This window comes from Serinus canaria, chromosome 1 (genome assembly GCF_022539315.1).
Source record: "Serinus canaria isolate serCan28SL12 chromosome 1, serCan2020, whole genome shotgun sequence".
Taxonomy (NCBI): Eukaryota; Metazoa; Chordata; class Aves; order Passeriformes; family Fringillidae; genus Serinus; species Serinus canaria.
Genome location: NC_066313.1, coordinates 23,902,630 through 23,925,767, shown reverse-complemented (window position 1 = coordinate 23,925,767; position 23,138 = coordinate 23,902,630). Strand labels below are relative to the sequence as shown.

The window sequence follows — 23,138 nt, the reverse complement described above, 5'->3', positions numbered from 1 at the left end:
CACACAATTGCAAGCCCTTGATGACCCTGAAGCAGCTCTTTCCCTGGATGTTGTGCCTCCCCTGTGCAGACCACTGCTGCTTCATTTCTCTCCGGGTCACTGGGCCAGCTGTGCCTCTCTACCACCAGCACTTTGTTCTCCCTCGCCAGTTGATCCCTGCAGGTCATTCTCCTTTTCTCTTCCTCCTCCCCATATTCCGCACGTATCCTGTTTTCCTTGTAACTGTAGCCACACTGCAGGGCTGAAAGACTCAAGGATTTTTCCATTAATAATCCCCACGCCCTTTTCCTGGTCGGTACACTGTTTAAGAGGGATTGAGGTAATTCATTCAGGAACAGCAGGCGGTACTCAGAGCGGGGAGAGGGCGACAGGAAGATGTGGGCTCGGTGGGGTCTGTGTGTCCTGTGCCACCCTCCAGCCAAGGGCGGTTTTGCTCCCGCAGCAGCTCCTGGTGCCCCATCCCACTGTGGTGTGTGAGCACTGGCACAGCTCCAGCCATGCAGGGCACACCCTCCGTGCCTGGGAATGCTTGCTCCAGTGTCAGCACTGCGAATTTCAGCAGCCCTGGCCAGCTCCTGCTGGGAGAATGTAGGTGGGCTTTTTTTCCTTTGCATCTTACACCCTCACCAGCCTTTAAGATTTTGCAACTGCACCTTGAGTAAGAATTTCTTCTGGTGAGGAAAACTAAGCCCCAGTTCACTCTCTTGCAGCTCTGCTGGCTCTGCCAGACTTGGGGCTGCATCTGCTGTTGACTATAGTTGTGTGCAGCTGGAATAATTTTGTTGGGCTGTGTGGTAAATTATGGACAGAAATTGCAGGTATAGTCCTTTGCTTAGTTACTGCAGTGTCACCAGACTAGACCACAGATAGGAAACAAAGGAGAAAATCATATTATAAGAATGTATTTTATTGACATACACCTGTGACTCATCCCAGAGGACCATTAGGAGCACTAGTTCTAGACAGTCTGCTAAGGAACAGGTCCTATTCTGGTTAATGCTGTGTGCTCCTTAGTGAACACCATCCCCACCCCGCCTGTTTGGCTATATCACATCCATAAAGGGGTGGGGATGTGATATAGAAAATGCTGGGGGGCTCCATTTCCCCAGTCAAGGGAAATCCTTTCCTGCTGGGGTGCGTGTCCTAAGGGGACCCAACTCCTTGCTCTGTGAGGGAAGCCTTGGGACCCTTGTGGCTGAAATCCTGTGAAGGGCAGGCAGCACTGTTACCCTCTGGCTGTGCTCCTCACCTTCTGCCCTGCTGTGTGTCCCTGTAGCCTCTGGCTCCATGACTGTTTCTTACACTGTGGAGCAAATTGCAGACTTCCAGGTGGGAGATGGGACAAGCCCATTGGCTTCTCTAGTGGGACGATGCAAACCTTGAATACCATGGGCTGGGGGAGGCCTGAAATGACGTCTGGCTAGGTTTCCTCTTCTCTGCTGTGGCAGTGACACACACAATGGCAGTCTGTGGAGCTGAAGTGATTCAGCTTGCTGTGAGCTGTGTTCTGCACATTCGTCACCCATTTTCTCCACTGCTGATGAAACAGCACTGGCAGTGTTAGTGATTCCTCCATTTGGGAGAATAAAAAGGAAGGCAGTAGTCTGGTGTAAAGGTCTTGGCATTTCCCACAGCTTATGACAGCGCTGCTGGAACACAGGGGCTGTGGCTGTAGCTATTCTATTGTGAGCCTACATTCCTTAGCAGTGGGAAATCGGCAGCTGTAATTAGTCTCTGATGGTCTCTGCTAATAAGTGATTTTCTGCTACTTGCAAAATACCAGCATCCCTAAGACATAACCGTATTGTTTTGACCTCTTATCTCTTCTCCCTCCTCCTCATTGAGAGGGACCCCAGATGTTCTCCAAGACTGGAAAAAAAGCCATCCACCACTGCTCCTCCCTATTACATCTCTTTCTCCAGTACTATTTTTTTTTTCCTGGCCACTGGGTAGGAAAATGGTTCCTGCTAGTCTTCATGGAAAAGGACACAGATGCCGTCAGGAAGCCCATTTGCTTTAGGAGGAAGAGGAGCCTGACATCAACAGGAAGAGCTGTGCAGCAGAGCTGCTCCTGCCTCTGAGAGAGGGGGGCCTTGAAAACAATGTCAGCTCGCAGTTTAGGACTGGCCAGCAGGAAACGCATGCACCCTGGTGTTTGCTGTGCAGAGGAAATGATAAGCACTACCTGCCCTCACTTGGAGCACAGATAGCATGGGGGGAAAAACGTGGGGGAGGGGAAACTTGTTTTTCTTCATACTGCTTCAGAGCCTGCTCTGTGCAAAATGGAAAACAAAATAAAGTGTGAAATATGGAATATATCAGGAATCTGTTGGAGGGCTTGGAAACCAAGGAACACAATTGCCAAGTGATTAGATTTACTGCTTTAGTAACTGCTTCATATTGGGTTTTTTTCCTATTGTTAGCACTGAGAATGACCCTTAGTTTGATAACCCATGGCATGCATATTTATGGAGAGGTGAAGGGAGCAAGAGGCTTGTATCCCCTGTGGAACTGGGAGGATTTTTTTTGTGCAGAAAGACATGGGGACAGTTCTACCACTGGGAGCAGAAAGGCCTTGGGAGTACAAAGAAGAGTGTTGTGTAGATGGAGATCTTTCCTGACTCGTCCTTACTAGGTGAGGGGTTGGAAGTCTTCTTGAGAAGTACGGAGACACCATCATGTTGAATATTTTATTCAGCTTTATTTCTTTTCCTCTTTTACTAGTGTCTTTAAAAGCAACATTGTGCCTCCTTTCATCACAGACCATCTGACAGAATTATTTTCTATTTCTGATGCCCTTCCATCTCTGGCAGGCAGTTGCAGAGGTCCAGTCCCTGCAGCTTAGCCTTGGAGAAACCATTCCTTGTCCTCTGAGTGCATCTCTATAGTTGTGTGCTGACCTCCTGAGGTGTAGGTGGACAGACACAAAGAGCATGGCAGGAAACATTCTAAACAATCCTAGCCCAGCTCAGCCTCTAGAAGGCTGGGAGGCATTGTGACACCATCTGCAAATGTTGTTCTGCCTCCTTTGCTGTCCTTGCTGATTCTCTCAGGCTCTGGAGAGTGAGCAAACTGCCCTCTTGCAACATATGTGAGCACTGATGTGCCACAAGGCTGGCAGATGGAGCAGCGCTGTGCTCCCTGCTGTTTCTGCAAGAAGCCCTGAAGGAGCAGCACCACATGCAGATGTTTGAGCCAGGCTGCTCAGCAGCTTTTTCTTGAGTTCTTTACCCTCCCTGGTGTCTGGAAAGGAAAACAAAATCCTTGTGAAGATGGCTGTAAGAATACACTTTGGAGTATTCTGCAGCCTCCGAAGATGAAAAGGTGTGGCCAGTATGACCCCTATCCCACGGGCTGCCCTTCTTAATTAAACTGCTGAGTGAAACCAGTCCACTGAGACTGGTTCTGGACTTGCTGATGCAGATGTCCATGCATGCCTGAGGAACAGTCCTCCAGACCAACAGCTTTCCTTGGCTGTGAGTGAGTGCTTCACCCAGCAAAGCCTTCAGCAGCAGCAAGCAGGGCAACGCTACAACAAGCAAGAGGACCAGCATGTCTTGATGTGTCCCCCATGACACTGGCCTAGCATGACTCTCACATCTTTTCACTTTGTTAGGCTTTGATTGACAACTCAATGAAACCCATCTGTTTCTCTAAGAAGAATTTCCTGGTGATGCACATGAAACCTCACACAGGCACACAAGTGCATACATACACTGAAATAGTTTATGTGTAAAAATACATTCATTTGTGTGTGTGTATGTATGTATATGCACTTATGTGCTGATATATGCACTGATTTTTGTGTAGAGTTATGTGTGTCTGATCAAATGCTGCTTCTGGCAGAATTTTCCCCATGTTTTTCAGACACAGAAGCTGAGCCCACAGACTGCTGTGATTGTATACCCAGGGCACTACTTAGGTTGGGTAGAACAGCACCTTGTTTCACCAGAAAAGCATCAGCAATCCGAGTTACCCACAGCTTAATCCTCTTCAAAGAAATACTGACCTGTTTTCAGCCTCCTCTGAGCAGGGTTGGGGGGAGCATTTCTAGGTGACCTTCCATTGCCAGCAGAAGTCTTAATTCTCCACTCTGTGCTGAAACTCACACCATCATTTTGTGCTCCTGTAAAGCTGGTGAAAATGCTTCTATCATTTGTATACCTCCTTTGCTAGTATTTGCATGTCACAGTAAAAGGTGAGAGGGTTTAGAACAAATTGATCCTATTTTCTTTTGTGGAAGATACTGAGGAGTCCAATGGGATTTTTTTGTATGAGTGTGTTTCTTTGGGTCAGGCCCAGGTAACCTGACAATGAAAACACTCAGTCTAAATATGTGCTCAGCAACTAAGCAAAGATGGAATGGATTTGATGCTGCTTGGCTACAAATTATAATGCTTGATTATTGCTAGTGCCTTTGCATGTTTGTTTTCAATCAGACTGACATCAAAAAGCTGTATTTACTTTTTTGCAAAAGTCTGTTTTCGTTTGCCTTTCACTTCTCATTTGCAGATGTTATGGGTTTGCATTCAGGCTCCTCATCTGTCTGCCTGAGATATGTAATGATCCTCAGTGATTTTTCCTGCTCTTTGCCCTAAGTTGTTGACTGTCTGTAAAACAGCCCATTTGGAATAACCTCTGGAAATTGCTGTACCGCTCTTGACTAGGAGAGCCCTAGAGGCAAGATCAGGGGGAGGCCTGAGTGAAAGAACATTGCTGCATAACCTAGTGTCAGTCTGCATCAGTCCATCAGTGTGGCAGAGGGCAAAAGAAAAAGAAGGGAGAAGATATAAGTAAGTTCTGTGAGACTCAACTGTGCCATTTTTCTTCCACACGAGAGCTTGGTCCAGGACCAGCTTCTCTGTTAGTTTGTACCTTGCTACTGAACGATACCCTGGGCTCTCAGTGGGGTGATGCTCTCCCTTTTACACCCCTGAGCTCATTGGACTGCCATCCTGAGTTAGCTGGCACAGCTGGATGTGTGCTTTAAAGCTTGGAAGTGGCTGTCATGTCTGCTTGTGAATGTGTGGCAAGCATGGAAGGAAAACCATGAGTGGTGGTGGACCTCCATCCTCTCCTTGCACATTTGAAGGAAAATTGCACATTCCAGAAATTTCCTGGAAAAGAACAGCAGAGAGAACTGCAGAGCAGCCCACTTTGCTGCAGCATGGGTGTTCATGAGATAACAGCCCAGTTCCTTGCTTCATCCTGTCTCTTCTGCAGCCTTCCAAGAGCATTTATTTGGGAATTAGTTGCTTTGTCACCTTTGTTGCTTTGTCACCATGCCATCACTACAAAAGTGAAGTAGGGATCTGTTGGGCAGTGAGAGATCATTACAGAGCAGCACAGAAACTGCAGGCAGATTCCATGTCCTCTAGAGATTGCTACAGATTTCAGTGTGTATGGAGATAGTGTTTGTGAAGGACATAGTACAAAGGACTTCAAAACTGTTTAACTAGTTACTGGTATTTTTCAGGTGCAGATCAAGACCTAAGCACTCAGAATTTCCTTCTATCAGCCTCAAAAGTCTGTATTATAAAGAGAAACCTGGAATCCCTATTGCCTAGCACACTAGAGTCCAAGTAGAAAAGGACTAAGGGACAAACTAACACTGACACTCAGGTAGGGAGCATTGATCCCCTTGAATTGCTGCTCTCCTGATTCTGGAATCCTATGAATCCCATGTAGGAATCTCAAAGTGTCAAGGGAAATTTTGGGTTTTACATCCTTACAGTCAAAAAGCATGTATTAAACCTTACAAGTTGCCTCCAGAGTAATTTTGGGATTGTAAGAAAATGAGCTGGTCTACATCAGGTGGCAGGCCCAGGTAAAAGATGCGCTTGATTTTAAACTTTCTTCTGAAGCTCTTTTAAATGAAAACATGTAGATCAAAATCTGGTTAGAGGAGGAAGAAACTTATGGAGTCCATATAATTTTGTTGCTTTGTTGCCAGCAGTTAAGTGGGTTAGCATTGATTACTTGGATTTCCATGCTTAAGAGGAGAGCAGAAGAAGAAAAGAAAGCATGATGCAGAAAACATACCATGAGCTTGTTTATCAATCTGGATGAAAGACAGCAGGCTCTCAAGAGATTTCAGATGAAGCCTACATTACTGGCTTTCCATCCCATCACCCAACACTTACCTGGGCTCTTCCCTGGCAGGTTGCTTCTCCCAGCTCCCTTGAGCTGCAGCATCGGCATTGCCCTTCTCCTGCACTCCATCAGCTGGTGCAGCATTTGGATTTGTTAGTGGTTTTAGTACTTGTCACTGGAATCGAGGTCCATGGCAGAATTCCTGTCTTACATCTTGCTTATCATCACAGTATCTAGGCATTTACCAAGACAGAGGTCAATTCATTACATGCAGCTCCAAAACTATTCTGATGCTTTCTATACTTACACCCGAGTCCATTCCCAGACACAGCATAAATTGTCCAGTTACTCCCATCTCCAGAATTATTTATCCTGATTGCTTGTGATGTGGTAAACGAAATGCTGTACAATATCCACCCTAATCTGTTGTGGATCAGGGTTGTTAGGATTTGAATGGTTAGCTGAGGACGTGCACAGCTCATTGACCTGCTATGCTGAACCTGAGCCACTGTTTTCCAAGGTGATTGTACCACAGAGTCATAAAAGTTAGGAGTGGAGATATCCTGTTCTGTTATCTGGTCCTTTTTTTGCAGGAAATTCTCAGCAGGATGTTTTCCTAACAAAACTATCCTAGTGTTTAGTACAACCTCTTTTAAAAGTGCCTGCGTGACAGAATTTGCCAGCTCTGTCAAGGTAAAGTCACACTTCAGAGGGGCACAGTGACCGCCAGGGCTGAGAGTCAGCATTCTGTGGCTGCTTTGGCAGGGCTTTCTCTTAGGTTTTCTTTGATGTGTGTGCTGTCTTGAGCTGGCTGGGTCTGCCAAGGGCTTTTTCATTCCTGCTTCTAACATCACAGTTGTCAGATCTGCTCTGGAAAATCAGGTGTTCCTACATGTCTTATTCAGATATGTTAGATGTAAGCTGGGCATAATATCAATGTGTGAAAAAAAAATCCTTGATGGTGATGCCATTGGCTTCACTCAAACTCACAGCTGAGCCGGCAGGTTGTGTTGAAATGCGTGTGCTTGAAATCAGAAGGCCACATCCCAAAGAGCACTCAGTGCTTCCACTTCCCACGCAGGCCATGGAGGGTGATGGCTCACAGCATCTGACAGATTTGAGATCTGTTTTTCCTACATTTTTGCCCACCAAATCACAACTGTGATGGGACAGTGCTTTCATGGCAGGGAATAGCACTCTTGTGATAACCTTTGTGACTCTGCAGGGCCATTTCTCACAGAAGCAGAGGGGAAAAAACACATGAAGTGTGTGACTTACAGTGAATAAATTGTGCTGTCCATGTGGACAGGATCACCTTGGTGCCAACCATTCATCCTTTTAAACTGTTTTTATGGCAGCTAAAGGAGAAAAGCCAAGGTGAATTGTAACAAGTTGGTTTGTTTTTAAGCCTGTTTGGTGCTGTTTACTGTCTCATGCTGTTCAAATACAGGTGTGGGTGTGTGTATGGAGGGGTTGTGTCACCTTAGCCACAGCTAACAGACAAATTCAACACTGGAATTTGAGAGTGAAACAGGTTTTGGATTTTTTTTTTTTTTGATTCTGTAAAATGAATTTATTGCAGGTGAAAAGTATGCACAGACATCCTGGAAACCTCTGTCCTTGTAGCATTGATGTCCTGACAGGGCAAACCATCCCCTTTCCCAGCTCTGCCAATTTCATCTCTGAGCAGGAGAGACCCTCTGTGTGGATTTTGGATGCTGTGGTCCCTTCCATTCCTGGCTGCTGCTGGCAAGGAAACAGTGGAAGGCAAAGGAAATGCTACGTGGTGGGAAGGCAGGATTTATCCTTAGCTGCCACTGGTTAGGGCAGTGCACTGGGAGAAAATCTGGTGTTGTGACTGATGTGCTGCACCAGGGCTCAGGTGAGCTGCAGAGAGGAGAGCACAGCTTGATCCGCTCTCAAGTCTGTTTCTCAACCAACCTTATGCCTAGTGAAAAATGTCAGAAAAAAAAAAAATACAGTGAATCAGCTTTAAAACTCGTGATTTACAGTAGAAAGTCAGGAAATGCAGAAAAATATCATATCGGACATACTGATGGTCAAGTATGTTGCCATTTGTACAGTGTTGTTCCTTTCCTGTGATTAGGAGGCCAACTGAATATATTAGTTTGTTCTGTTTCATTATTATTTTGTGCAAAATAACAACTCTCGCTTAGTACAGACTGAAACATTTTTTAAAAGGAAGTATTTCCTATTTTAGTCATTTAAATTGAAACAGGAGACTTTTGACCTTTATTGTCGTGGTATTGACATAGCATGATAGGATGCATGCACTACTATTGATGGTAATTGAAGAAAATTAAAAAAAATACAAAACCAAAATGATGAAATAAAAATGTCTACAACATTTTTTTTTTATGGTGCAGGATTCTTACTGGGGAGAAACGAAAAAAAATCCAAACTATTTCCTGCAAGTCAAAAATCAAAAAGTTGGTGTTCCAGGTGAAATGAAAGGTCTGCATTTATCCTCCCAATAGCTGAACTAAAATTAAAATAAAATTAGAGAGGACATAAAACCTCCACCCTGTGGCAGAAACCAGCTACCAAGGAGGCCCTGAGCATGTCTGTCACCAGTGCTTATCCTTACTAGGAGTAAGAAAGAGAAAATAACAGAAAGATAAGGTGGAAAATTTTTCTGATAAATATTTTCTGAGAAAATAATAGAAGGGTAAAGTAGAAAATTCAGTGTGCTGCTATTCAGTCCAGTTCAGTGCAGTGTACCCTGAGCACATGGCCCAGTCCAGGTTAGCTGACTTACTGTCTAACTGAGCACTATTCACACTGACTGGGTAGGGTGTCTGACTCAGCAACCTTCTCCCTGGGTCCCTCTGTACCCCATAGACACTCAGAGTTTCTTCTGGAAGGTGGCACTGAAAGCCACAGGATATTGCCTGCATCTCCTGCTGGACCAGCATCTCCTTTGCTCTTTGCTGGCTTTGGTGGGAGGCCAGGAGGGCATCCTCCCACTGGACACTCCCTCTTTTCTTAGTGGCCTCTCCAGCTTGGGCTGCTTGGGGATCCAAAATGCTCAGTCCAGTGCCAGATGGAGCCTTTGTCAGGCTGGCAAAGAATGGGCACCTTGCTTGCTGGTGGGGAGGTTTGGTGGGTGGCAGCACCATGGCTGGGAAGGGACGGGAGAAGGGAGAGCCAGCAGTGCTGGAGGTGGGAATTTCAGTGCCCACTGCTGCCACTGGAAGCTGGGAGCATCAGAAGGAGGAGAAGTGGTGCCTGACCCAGCCAGAGTGGCAGACAAGTGTAAAGGAGGTGGCATGAGCTGTTGTCTTGGCAAAGACCCTGGTGAAGGTGCACGTCTGTGTCCGCTGAACTTGGAGGTGATACCCAGTGAGAGTGGAACGAGTTACTGCGACTGTCCTTCTGGTTTATTTTTGTCTAGGGGAAGAGAAGTATTGTCTTTTGTGTGCAGTGTGTTTATAACTCAATTTCCCCTCTGACTGATGCCTTGCTCCACGCTCTCTTGTCCTCTTCCATCTGGTTTCTATTGTAGTTTTAAACGAGGACAGTTTGGCTGTTTGGCAGAACAAGCAGGGTCTGTGTGACACCAGCTGCCCCTTCCAGCTCCTAAGCCTCCTAAGCCTCCAGCACTGTGTTAATTATAGGAGTGTCAAGATTGGATTCCCTGCCCCCCATGTCCTTTCTGTGCCTGCATGTACAGCCCCTACTAAATCCCCATCCATGTCTGATCTTCCTTTGGGAAGCCCTGTGATTTACATGCCCTGTGACTCTGATAGAGACCTGTTGTAAAGCACATGCCAGAGCCTGTACCTTCCTGCAGTCAGGGTTGATCCCAGCCTCAGTTCATCAGGAGCCATGAAAGAAATAATCCTGCCAGCCCAGAAACTCCTGGAAGTGGAAGAGAGGTGCTCACTGCTGCTCTAACCTCACCACCCCCAAAAGCCCAAAAGGCTAAGCTTTGTAGGAGATCAGAGCTGCTCAGGAATGTCAGAGATACAGGTCCTGCTCAAAGAAAACATTTATTATGCTCCAGTTCCATACAAGTGCTGCATTTAGGGGCTTGGTTTGCAGGAAGTCAATGTAGTCCCTTCACCTCCAGGGATCTGAGGTCAAAGTCTGTAATTTTCAGTTGCACGTGAAAAGTGTCCTCCTTGGGATTTTTTTTGACATCAAAAAACTGCCACAAATTTTGGTGTAACCGACTGTTTCTCTTCCTATGATCCAAAGACCTGGTATGGCCCGAAATCCTCTACATGATGAGTGAAGGGCACTGGCAGAGATATGTGGGAAGCCCAGGGTTGGAAAAGCAAGGAAAAATGCAGGGCTGCAGTTAGAGATACTGGCAGAGCTCAGTGTATGTTGCCTATTTGCAATCTAAAGGTTGTCTCTGCTGTGCAGTTTCCACCCACTTTTAAAAATGGGTTGAATTTTATACATTTGCTACAGATTGTTCCCCTCAGGCCCGTGTTTTTTGCTTACCAGTCCTCAACAGACGGATCTAGCCTTCTCTTCTTCTATACAGGGGATTTGCTTACCTGCCTGAGGCCTCTTGACCTAATTTACTCCAAGGAAACTTAGAACTCAGCCAAAAAATGGTGTGATTTAATAGGTCTTACTTTCAAGAGGTCAAATTAGTCACAACAAACATCACTATCTGCATTTTTAGTTGGTTTTCTTATTCTTAATGCTGAGGTTTTAAAAAGTATCTAATAAAGCATGCTTTGTGTATGTACCCCATTTTTTGGCAGCCAGGCACCATCATATGAGGCTTGTCTCCATGAAAGACTGTTAACCTTCAGACAAACCTTGTCATGTGCCTGTTGTGATCAAATATGTTTTCTGTTCAATTAATTCTTTTTTTGGGCTGCACGGAGTTCAATGGTTTCTATTCCCTCACCCAGGCAGATCTGAGGTGGACATGGATCTGCCTAACTTTTATTTTTGCTGGTTACGTGTCATTTATTCCAAGACCCCTACCAAGAAGGAAATTTTAATATGCCATGTATGCATAGCTTTTACCATAAAGATGTTAAAGCCTGATTTTCCAGAAATGGAAATGAGGCCTGAAGTAATTTGTCTTTCTCTTGTTTTTAGCATTCTCATCATCATATGATCTGAGTTCCCTACTGCAGTTGCAGATAATCAGGACTTAGAGATAGGAAGGTCCTCTTTTTTCGATGTGTCACTTGGACTTTTCTTGGAAAAGTTATTAAAGAAATTTAGTGCTTCTTTTTTTTTGCTCTGTCTCCTTCCACACCATTCAGCCCTCATAGCAAGTAGGTGTTGCATGCACTGAAAGGAATGCTTCCCAGGTTCTTTCCTTTCTGGAAGGCTCTGATGCACCTTTCCCTGCAAAGGCCATGAGGAGAGAATACCATAGCTCTGTGACTGTTGTGGACAAAGCTTTCACTCTGTAGACTTCAGCTGTTCTCTTTGCAATTCCATGGTTTAATGAACACTGTTGTAGGCTTAGGGCCTCTGCCCTGAGCTCCACCCAGCAGCTTGAGGGTCTTGAAAGTCAGCACAAAGGGCTTTGAGTGTGACACACCATGACCAACGTACCCATGTTATGAGTGCCTGACCAAAAAACTATGAAGTCAGTTTTTCCCTGTTGTTTTGGAGAAGTTCCTTTGGCTGAGAAGAATTAGTCTGTTTGGACCATTCAGGCTTCCAAGGAATCACTGGGACTTGGTGCACGCCTGTGTTTGGGCTGGCCAAAAGACAAGAGAAGGGACACACGAAAGGACTTCTTCTTTACTTCCCTCAGCAAGTCAGGAGGCGGAAGGGCAGCACTTCCCTGACTGACTGGCTCAGTAGCAGTGTGTCCCTGAGGTGGGTGCAAGCTTGGAGCCCTTCTCACCAGAGCCTGTGCCCTGCAGTGCTTGGCAGGGACAGGTCCACCCATACTGGCTCTGGCCTCAGTGGCTCCCATGAGAAAGAATAAAGTAACAAAACACACTGTTTTTTTCAGGCTGTTGTTGGAGGGCTGTCTTTGGATGCCATCTGATGAATCACATGTTAATATGCCATTATAGTCCTGACCTTTGAGCAGAAGGACTCAGGGAAAGTCCAGCCAGAGGCATTGTCTCCGGGGTGTCACAAAGATGCAGTAATTGCTATGCCTGGCTTTCCAGTCAAATCTATGGCTTAGCTGGTTTCTCTCCCTACAGCTTTTGAAATGTGCAGTGCAGCAGAGTCAGCATTACAGCAGGGAACTTTTGACTTGTGCCTTTACCGACTTGTGCCTATGGCTGTGTGAAGCATTGCATTAAATACACAGTAGTTTCTAGCACCTAATAAGGAAGGGCTTTCTTACTGTTATTGTTATAGCTTGGGTTGTTATAGTACTGGGGACAGGGAGCCTTGATCTGACCAAGAGAATGGGGGCTTCTTATACCTATGTAATGGGGAGAAAAATAAACATATACTTTGGGTCCAAGTCTGGATGTAAATGTTGTGCCTCAGGCTCCTCTCAGCTTTAAGACTGGTTAAGTCTTTGTCTAGTTATGCTGATGGAGTTCTTCTGAAGCCAATGTCAGGTTTTGTCAGTGTGCAGATCTAGTCAATATTTGAACTTTATCCCCCCTCAGTGGGATTTATGAGCACTAAACTGTCGGTATGTAGGCTTATATGGAAGTGTGAATGCTTCTCTGATTTTTATCCAAGCCAATGAGACCTTTTGGCACAATTCAGCAAGGCTGGAGCTCTATACTGAGGAGGGTGGAGGTTCCCAGGACCTCAAGATTTACCACATGCTTTCAATTAGAATGAAAGAGCTTATTTTATTTTATTTTGGAATAAAAAGGAAGAGAGGGAAACCCTACCTTTCTTTCTGCTATGTTACTGTGACTTCAGGGTCAGTCATTGTCACACGTCAATGAGCATTGCATGGCACAACCACAGCATATCCTCACGGCCACTTTGCAGGGGCTATTTTTGATTTGCCCTCTATTTCTTTCATTGCTGTACCCTTCCCTGCATCCACAGAGATGGATGTTCCCTGAATGTGGATGTTCCCTGTTGTTTTTTCATGGAGCTGTCTCCTCTGTGGTGACTTGTGGGAGCTGTCAGTGTGTATTCACTGGGCATCTTGCTTTGCTTTCCTCTCGTAGTCCCTTATGTGCTGAAGAGCTGTGCGGAGTTCATTGAGACTCATGGCATCGTGGATGGGATCTACCGGCTCTCAGGAGTGACATCCAACATACAGAAACTGAGGTAAGGGCAATGTCTGGGAGTGTCAGAGGGATTCAGGGACATTGCTCAGCACCTTTTTGGTGCTAGTCCCTCAGGTACAGACCGTGGCCAACAGAGCTCCACACTGATGCAGAAGATAAACTGTCTTTGAAGTTGCTAACAGGGGAAGACAACGTTTTAGGGATTAGCCCAAAAACCTCTGTCTCCATCTGCATCTATTAGTGGAAAAGGCAAGGAGGGTCTCAGTGCAAGTACTGAGTTACTCTCTCTCACTTTGGGACAAAGTAATCTCTTTTATCTGTTTGAGATCCACTCCCTGAGTAAGGGATAAGGGAGACTGATAGAAACCTCAGGGACTTGAACTTGGGACACAAATAGGGCCAACCTGAAGAGACATCTCTGCTTTCCCATTTGTTTTTTCTCTAGCTGTAAATGAGTAGTTAGGGTGGAGTACTGGCCTGCTACACCTCTCATTCACCCATATTGTTGTGCTTCCATTTTGTTTCAGACAAGAGTTTGTTTCTGACCAATGCCCAGATTTGACAAGGGAAGTTTACCTCCAGGACATCCACTGTGTGGGGTCACTCTGCAAGCTGTACTTCAGGGAACTGCCCAACCCTCTCCTCACTTATGAGCTCTACAAGAAATTCACGGTAAGACCCTTGGCTGTTCTTGTTCTTCTCCAGCAGCGTGGATGTGCTGCAGATTCCTCCTTGACAGCTGTTTGGGATTCACTCCAATGTCCTGGCTTCTGGTGCATCTATCCATATAAACACTTCTCAGTGCTCTTCCCTTCGCATCTCATGTTGGCTCTCTTCCCCTGTCCTTGTTTCTTTTCACCATTTCATGTTTATTTCTCTCAGTTTGTCTGCTGTTTCCTCCCCTTCATCTTGCTCATTTTTTTACTGCGTTGCTTCCCTGCTGCCTCTTTTTTCCCCATTGTGCACCTCCTTCCAGCACTAATTCTCTTTCTTTTCCTCATTACTGTCCATCACTGAGTCTTCTGGCTCATCTGGGCTTGTGATCATAATCACAGGGGTGAGGTTTCCTCATCCCTGTCCCTCCAACTGTCCCTGACACCTGCACAAACTGATTGCCCAGCCCATGTGTAAAGCATCAACTTTTCTGCATCTGTCACATTTTTCATACTGTTTGTAGGGCTGCAGACGAGGATACTGGTTATGCCAGATACGGCATATCAGGTCCATCATGATCACATTATAAATACAAATGGCAGAGGAAGGTGGCAACTGGCCAAGCAGAAATCTTTAACTATGTTTAAAGAGATTACAATTCAAAGAGTAGTTACTTGATTCTGGAAAACAGCCATAGATTATACGTGGATACAGTTGGAGCTTAGGAGCAGACTGCGGGGGAGCAGAAATATAAGACCACAAAGCCTGAATTTTTAAGAGACTTGGCTAATTTTTGTGACAGATAATATTTTATTAAAAGGTGGCACAGCAAGCTACGCTTGTTATTAAAGCTGTGTGTTTCTTAGCACTCTAAATCTACTTTCAGTTTTTTATGACACCAGCAAATTTACATTCCATCATTGAGGCTGAAATCTTGCGTGCTGAAGGTATGCACTTTCAGCTAAAAGAATTTACCAACTTCTTAAGATAACTGGTGTGGGGGATGGGAAAGATTGTTTTCTCAGTGTTAGAAACATCCGTCCTTTGTTAAGAATTTCTGTCATCCTGCTCTTTCCCATTTGCTGGGAGGAGGAGGCGACAGCAATTGCCAAAAATGTCAGATGTTGCAGAGAAGAGGTTCTGCAAAATCAGGTGCTGCTGTCCGAGTTGCCTCTGTCCCAAATCAAGCACTTCCAAGTGACACTGCTGTGGCACAGGAGGCACTGGGAGAGATCCATGGGGTCCTCACGAGGAGATGCTCTCCAAAGTCTCCCTGTTGCCTGTTTTGGAAAGAGGTGTCAGTGCAAGGGCTGCTTGCTGTGGGGCAAAGTCAGATGGGCCAGCCAAGCAGGAATTTGCTGTAAGAAGTCAGGTAGCCGTTAGGGACATGACTCTGCTGGGATTTTGGGGTGGGAGAGGCTCGCTGTGCTGCCTGACAGCCATGCAGTAATGTTAGGTGTCTTGCTGTTCCAAATTTTAAGTAAGATTAGTCTTTGTTTCAAGGTGATGTATAGTCAAATCTTTAGGAAAATCCTGAGCAGATTTGAAAAATTGACCTGTATCCTCAGGATATAAGGATTTTGAGGATATGGGATAGGATTGCTAGAGACAGTCAGGATGAATAGGATCTTGAAAATGCAGGGTATCATTCAGCCATTCACTGTAACTGATGAGTCTCATTCTTGTTGGAGCCATTTGGCCGGAGTCTTCCTGGCTATCACTACTGATTTATGGAAGAAAAAATGCTCTAAAGGAAACATTAAGATTTAGATGGAAACTTCTTTTAGGAAAGAATGTTTGCTGAAAAGTGAAGTTTTGGGATGATGACTTGCAGATTTTCAGTAGATACATTCGGTAAATAGCTTTATTCAAAAACAAAAGGGCAAACATTTCTGTAACTGTCTGAGTGTTTCTTTTACAAGTACTTTCTAAAGGAAATGTTTCAATGTTACATCAACACATCTAACTTACATAACATGTCTTTCAGAAAAGGGTTAAATAGCTCCAAATTTTAATTATAATTTCTGTAACTAATGTTTGAGTGTGATGCTTTTGGTCAACCTCGAACAGTTGTTTTCTAAGATCTTACGCCAGCTTCCCAAAATGTTATCACTTTGGGTTGACCTAAAAGGGTGTTTTTTTGAAAATCTCTGGCTTTTCAGTTTTTCCACTTAGCCACAAAATCCATTATTCATGTAAGCCTGCTCAGTAGGGATTTATAATTGGTAACCCAGCTGACAGGAAGCACAGTCAGATACTAGGAGGAAAGAAAGAAAAAAAGACCAATTCCCTAAGGAGCAGAAAACCCACTAGGAGCGTGTGTGTGCATGGGGTGTCTGAACAGGGAACAGTGGCAGCTGTACCTCAGCAGAGGAGTGCTGGTAGGAATGAAGAACACATGCTAATCCCAGCCTGACTGAGCCAGAGATGGCTCTGAGCTGGGATAGACTGCACTTTGAGTCACCACAGTGATTCAGAGATTTCTGTCTAAGGAAAGTCAAATTCTTAATGACTAGGGAAGGGTTGTCCTCTTGGCCATCACTATGTCAAGTTCACAGGTGTAACATCCTGGTCATGACCTCACTGGCTATAAATTTTTGCTAAATGATTGCCATCTTGTGTCCTAGTGATGGATGGTTGTTTCTCAGGACAGGTTGACTCTGCTTGGCTTGTTCTAGCCTGGGCATAGAGGCACCAGCTCTAGGAGGCGAAGCTTACCTTCCCTCTCTGGATTTTATTCCACTCGTTAACAAGGGCTCATGAATTGTGGACTCCCAGAATCACTAGCGGAGTTTAAAAAAAATCTTAAATGGCATAAATTCATACAGTGATGAACAGATGAGCAAGAAATTGAATTATTGGTTCTTCCTTGAATTCTGTATTCTGCTGCTGTAATCTGCAGTTTTGGAGGGCTCCTCAGGTCTGAAAGCACAGCTCGTGTGGGTCAGACATGTGGCTTGGAGGACTGAACAGGTCATGACCTCAGAGAAGCTGGTATTCACTTGCTGTCCAATCATTAGGTCTTTGAGACCTGGAAGGTTGGCTATGAGAACGAAAATATGCACCAGGTTAGAAAATATTGTGTACAATCTAGTTGAAATCTAATGATTTAGGTGCACCAGTTAAAGTTTTTATTTCTCTCAGTCTCCATTTTTGGACAAGGCTATTCAACTGGAAACATTGTGTTAAGATTACAAGAGCTCTTATGCTTCAGATTTCTGGGTAGTTTTTTTTGTTGGTTTTTTTAAGGCACCATAGACACTTGTAAAATCACTAGAAGGAGTTAAATGCCTTTAATTTGGGCAAGCCAAATCTCATATATACCTAACTAGTGAGCTCACTTGTTTTGATCTGCCATCACTTCTCTGGCCTGGAAAGTGGCAGTGTTTGGTTAGCTGATGGTTGCAGATGAGAAGTGATCTGCAGGGAAGAGGGCAGTGACAAAACCAGCATCGTCACGGGGGGTGCTGTCGTGGCTGCTGCAGGAAGATGCTTCTCTAGCGGTGGCTGGTAATTTCAGGTTCATGATGTTTAAGCGATGGGTGGCTTGGGAAGGGCTGCTTCCTTCCTTTCCTCCCCTGGCAGAGCTGACATCTGTCTGGAGGCAAAGCTTGTGATGGCTGTGTGGGTCACAACATCTTGCTTTGAACTTGCTCCAACCTCCAGCAGCAGTCGGGTGGGTAGGAGGAGGTTCCCAGACAGCCATGCACTGTTTGGACTGGCTGGTGGCTTGTCCTCCCCCAGCAGAAATATTGAAAGGGAATAGCTGAACAGATGAATGCCAATGCAGTGAACTCCTAGGAATGCTGAAAAAAGCTTCTCATGGCTCTCTGAGCTCTTGGTCTGTAGAGATTTGCTCAAGACTGAGATGTATAACTTTGATTCTGTCCAACCCTGAGTATAAGAATTTATTAATCTGCTGGGCAGGGATTCTGCTACAGGTTCTTCCATCAGGAAAGATGCAAGCCCACAAAAATAATCCCCTCAGCTATGTCATTATGACAGTCAAAATATTGTTTATTCTGAAGAATACAGAACATGTATATCCAAGGTATTCTCATAACACAGCTTGAAAAACATGTTTTAACAGGTTATATTTGGGGGGGTGTCATTGCTTTTTGCTTTTTTCCATTATTTTCACTTCTCTCTTTCTCCTCTCTTTTTATTTTATCCATCATTACCCAAGTTAAAAAAAGTGAAAAGAACCAAAAAAATACCCCATGAAAAGCAAAACAAAACAAACCAACACAAGCCAAAAACCCCCCTGTAGTTTGTAAATGAAGGTCTAAGTCCTTGATTGCCCCTCTCCCATAAATACTGACCACCATGTCTGAATGTATGGACATGGAATAACAGTGCAGGAAATCTCTGCTGTGCTGGGGACACAAAGAAACTTCTTCTTCCAATAGCTCTGTAGGGTAACCAGAGAGCATTTCCTCTGAGACAGGGTGTCTCTTGTGACCCTTCTTATCCCTCTTCCTTTTCCCCTGAGGCCATTGCCAGGGTGTACTGTATCCTTGTGTCCCTGCAGGAAGCAGTGTCACGCTTCCCCGAGGATGAGCAGCTGGCACGAATTCAAAATGTCATCCAGGAGCTCCCACCATCACATTACAGGTAAGATTGTGTCCACAGAGGTGCTGATGATCAGCATGGTGACCTCACCCTCATCAGGGAATAGTGCCTGAAATAGCTCTAGGATTCATTTCCAGAAATCAATTTCCAAAAGCTGACTCACCATTTCCAAATCTAGCAACACTTTATCTGGCATTTAAATATTATTGAATAAACCTTTGTTAGAGACAGAACAAGGTGTCCCTGCTGCAGTCTTACCATCCTCCTTCCCCAAGTATGACCACTGTGGCACCCCTGGCAGTGTCCTGGGTATGGTAAGAAGATGATCTGCTGGAGGTGCTTGAGCAAGAGCTAAGAGTTCGGCCTTTGCATCATCCCATTCCCACTTCCACCCATCTCCTGTGTTCTTTGCTCCCATCATGCTAAGGATACTTTGGTTCATGTCCCACCCTTGGCCACCCCAGCTGGAGCTCAGCTGTCCAGGTATTCACTGCCATCCCATGCAGATGCTGGTGCTGTGTCTCCTCTGCCCCATGGGCTCTGCTGTGGCATTGCAGACACCTGGGGAGGGGACAGGGCTGGCTCTGAGCCCCCTGTGCCAGCAGGCAGGCACTGGAAACGTGACACATTTTTCTTTCTTTGTGTGAAACCACTGCAGAACGTTGGAATACCTGATCAAGCACCTGACTCACCTGGCCTCCTTCAGCAACATGACCAACATGCACACCAGAAACCTGGCCTTGGTGTGGGCTCCAAACCTCCTCAGGTACACTAGATGTTCCTCTAATCCAGAGCAGCATGCTGAGTTCCAAGGGCAGTGGCAGCATCTGAGCTTAATGACCTGAGGGAAATGCAAAGACAGGGAAAAGCTGAGCAACTAGAGAGTGTAGCAGAGTAAACAGCTTTTCTTCCAGGTTGAATAATCTAAGGTTTTACTGTCAGTGTCCAAGGAAGCTTGTGGGTTTGTGTGTTTCTTATTAAAAAAAGTTGTTATTTGCAATGTTGAGCAGAGATTTAGAAACGGGGACTTAACTCATCACTTGGGAATGTTAATTTTTGATGGTGCCAGTGCTTCTGCAGCAGGGCAGTGAGAGACAGCAAAGATCAGAAGGGAGAAAAACAGGGCAATGATACTAGAGACCTGTTCCCAGATCTGCTTGTGCAAAATTGAGATGAGCTTGCTGGGCTTGAAATGGCAGCCAGTGTCAGATCTCAAGACCACCAGCTAGTTTTTCGTGTTTGTTGTGCCTGGCACTCTGCTGTGAAGAAGCCTGGATTAGATGCAGGCAGGGGTTTGGCTGCTATGTTGTAGAGCTAAGCAGAACAAGGAAAAAGAGCATATGGAAAAAAAAAAAACCTTTTGTATCTTGTCAAAATTCCCTTTCCATCCATCCAATACCCCTGCATTTAGATGAATGAACTATGCAAGGAGAGTCCAGGACTGCATTTGGGCAGGAGAGGGGTGATGGCAGAGCCATCAGGGTAGCCCTGGGCTGGCAGGAAATGTTGGCTAGAGAGGTACAGGCCTCGAAAGCATGCTCTAAAAAGTTATCTCACCCTTCTGAATCCCAAAAATGGCAGAGCAGGTTCTGAAAATGAATCAAATGTTGACTCTATTGAATATCATAAATTGGGACTTTACGACTGAGACAACTGAGACATTTTCATTCTAACATCTGTCCTTGTTAAAAAAAAAAAAAAAAAAAAAAAGAGGTCTGGTTTTCCTTTGCAGTCTTTCATAAGTACAAGTTCCAAGGAGGAAAAGAAAGGAGCAAGCAATGCAACTGCAGTCTCCTCAGAGGGTTATCCTCTTGGCAATGCCCCAAGCTGTTATCTAACACACCAGTCATTAACTTTTCAAAGGATCCATTGCCCAAAGATAATTTCTTCAGCAACACTTTAGCATGTCAAGATAAAGAATATTCCTTTGCTGAGAGCAAGATTGAGAATGTAGGAGCATAGCGGGGGGCAGAGAAGAAACTATTGGGGCACACAGCGAAGTATTGCAGAAATTGGCATGCGGGAGACCTGAGCAGGGTCTAAGGGACTTCATTGAGTAGGGATCTATAAGCAGCCTTTGAAGGCTCCCAGCCTTGAAATAGCTAAAATGGGAAAAAGGGAGAAGAATGGAACTTGAGAGTCACGGTTGTACCTGCTGAAAAATGTAAAAGCCATGTAGGGAAAATAGCACATTCAGGAAAGGAAGCAGCAGAGATGGCAAAGAAATCAAAGAAAATAATTTTTAAAAGAGTGAAAAGACAAAGAAGGGATGAGGGCCTGTGAGGGAAGGTGAGGAAAGGGTAGAGCCAGAGTGGGGAAATCATCCCAGTTGCCTTGCTTGCAGGAAGAAATCTGGTCTGTCCTTGCCAGGGGCTGTGTGTGGCAATGCTCACTACTGGTACCCCTCTTTCCTCGTGCAGGTCAAAGGAGATTGAGGCAGTTGGCTGCAATGGGGATGCAGCTTTCCTGGAGGTGCGAGTGCAGCAGTTGGTGATCGAGTTCATCCTGAACCACGTGGATCAGATCTTCAACAACAACAGGAAAGCCAGCTCTGCAGAGAACATTGGTAGCAACCTCCCTGAGCCACTTCCCGTGTCACTTGCTATGTCATTCAGCTCTCCTTCAACTAACATTACAGGCACAGCAACCCTTGCTATCACCACAGACTTCCCCAAAGACACCTTGAGCCCAATATCTCATTACTCTTGTCTTCTTCATCCCTATCTTCAACATTTTCATTTTCAATACAAGCCTCCTTTAGTGTTTTCTCAGGTTGCCTTATGTCTCATCTTCTGCATGATCTCCTGTGGCTTAACCCTTTCCCCAAAAGGAAGACCACCTGATTGATTCTCAGTATTGGTCTAAGCTTTCTCTCTGAGCCATCAGCCGCAGTCTCAGCTCTTCTGTCAGATTCCCCCAGTTACAATTCCTCATACCAACAATACCTGCCCTGCAGCCACTATTTCCACCCAAGTCAGAGGTCACACTCCCAGGCACTCCTGGGAAAAAAATTAATCTTGCGCTCCAAAGACTTACAGCTTGTTCCTGAGGCCATTTTACAAATGAGATGTATTTTTTTTTCTGGGACATCAATAGTATTCAGAGGTGCTGATTTTGCTGTTTAGTGATGGTTTTGTTGGCAAAGACTGGGAAGTGAGAAGGCATGGATCCACAGTGACCTCACAGAATTGTAGATATATGCACTTTCCCATTTTACAATCTCAAAAGACTTCTGATACTTTCAGTACTCAGGCAGTATCCACCCTTCTGCTTTGCAGCCCTTTGTCAGCTCATTCTTAACCTTAACAGGGCTTTGCCCCTGCCCCCATAAACAGACACTTTGGACTATCAGTGAGACTGCTTTCTGTGGCCCTGAAATAGATTAAAAAGTTCAACTAATGCTGGGTTTTAGAACAATTCCCTGTCCTGCAACAAGACAAGGAGAAAGGCGTGGAAGTGAGAGAAAGAACTAGGCACCAAATTGGGATCAGGGACTGAACCACTCCAAAATCGGGGGAGGGTGGGGGTGAGATGGAGGAAGGGAGTGAGGGAGGAGTAAGGGGAATGTGTGAATCCTGGTGGTTTTCAGAGACACCTCCTTCATACAGAAGTGTCTGCAGCAGAGGAAGCAAATCCACACAACACAGCCTTTGGCTGGCAAGCGTAGCCCCTGCTGGGAATGTACTCAGATGGATAAGGTTGCTGGGGAGCTGAAAGGCTTATCTGACAAAAAGCCTTTCTCCCTGCACGTGCCACTTCTTTCCCCCCTCCACAGGAGGTGTTCCAGTCAAATAAAGTCATGAAGCTCTTGCTCTCCTCTCTCCTCACCCCAAGCTGGAATGTATTTTCTTGTTTTTCAGAGAGTGCATCAGTTGTGAAAAGTCTGACCCTCCCCTCAGCCTCCCTGCCAATGAAACTGGTGAGCCTGGAAGAGGCCCAGGCACGGAGTCTGTCTACATCCCATCCTGCTCGGAAGGAGAGGAGAGAGAACAGCTTGCCTGAAATCATGCCTGTAATTGGGTCCCTCTTCCACACAGTTGTTGACCTTCCTGACAGCAAGTAAGTGCCAAGAGGAGTGTAAAGCACAAACAAAAAAGTGCAGGTTCCCCAGCGGGATTGGGAATGATCCTTCTGTTAATGGGATACCCCCACACCTGCACTCGTCTGAATCTACTGCCACTACAAAAGTAAATTCAGTGTCCTCAAAAGAGGCTGAGCTGCTCCTGAGAAGCGTTTCAGATGCTGGGTTCATAGCTCCACTAGGTTTCTTCTCTCCATCGGGGCAGAACCTCACAGACTTCCTGCAGGAGGAATGAATTGCCTTTGCATCCTTGTGTCAGCTCAGAAGTTGGCTAAACACGGGATGAGCGTGGAGCAGGTTGGGGCATAGCTCGTCTACGAGTTCCACCTGCTGGTGGCCAGTCCAGGGCATGCCTGGTGCCACTGACCTGCACCAGATTCTTCATTCTCCTGGTTCCTCTGAATTAGAGCCAAGCAGGAAGGCTCATTTTCACTCCCAGCATGGAGAGATATTTACATAGTGGCACCTATGCCATCTATGTCTATGCCAGGAGAAGAGTCTGAATTCAGCTGAGGTTGCTGCAGTTGTTGGCACAGCTGCCCAGAATAAGTATTTATCTATTGGTCTAT

General features: G+C 45.4%; 1 protein-coding gene across 1 annotated transcript in view; it reads left to right on the top strand.

Annotated features, from left to right (window-relative positions):
• ARHGAP31 (Rho GTPase activating protein 31) overlaps window positions 1-23,138 on the top strand; it is a 60,637-nt gene that overhangs the window by 23,239 nt on the left and 14,260 nt on the right. Inside the window, exons 2-7 of the mRNA XM_009102566.4 lie at window positions 13,200-13,302; window positions 13,790-13,934; window positions 18,448-18,530; window positions 19,147-19,254; window positions 20,909-21,054; window positions 22,349-22,547. Of these exons, the coding sequence (XP_009100814.1) occupies window positions 13,200-13,302; window positions 13,790-13,934; window positions 18,448-18,530; window positions 19,147-19,254; window positions 20,909-21,054; window positions 22,349-22,547 (784 nt within the window). The remainder of the gene's footprint in view (window positions 1-13,199; window positions 13,303-13,789; window positions 13,935-18,447; window positions 18,531-19,146; window positions 19,255-20,908; window positions 21,055-22,348; window positions 22,548-23,138) is intronic.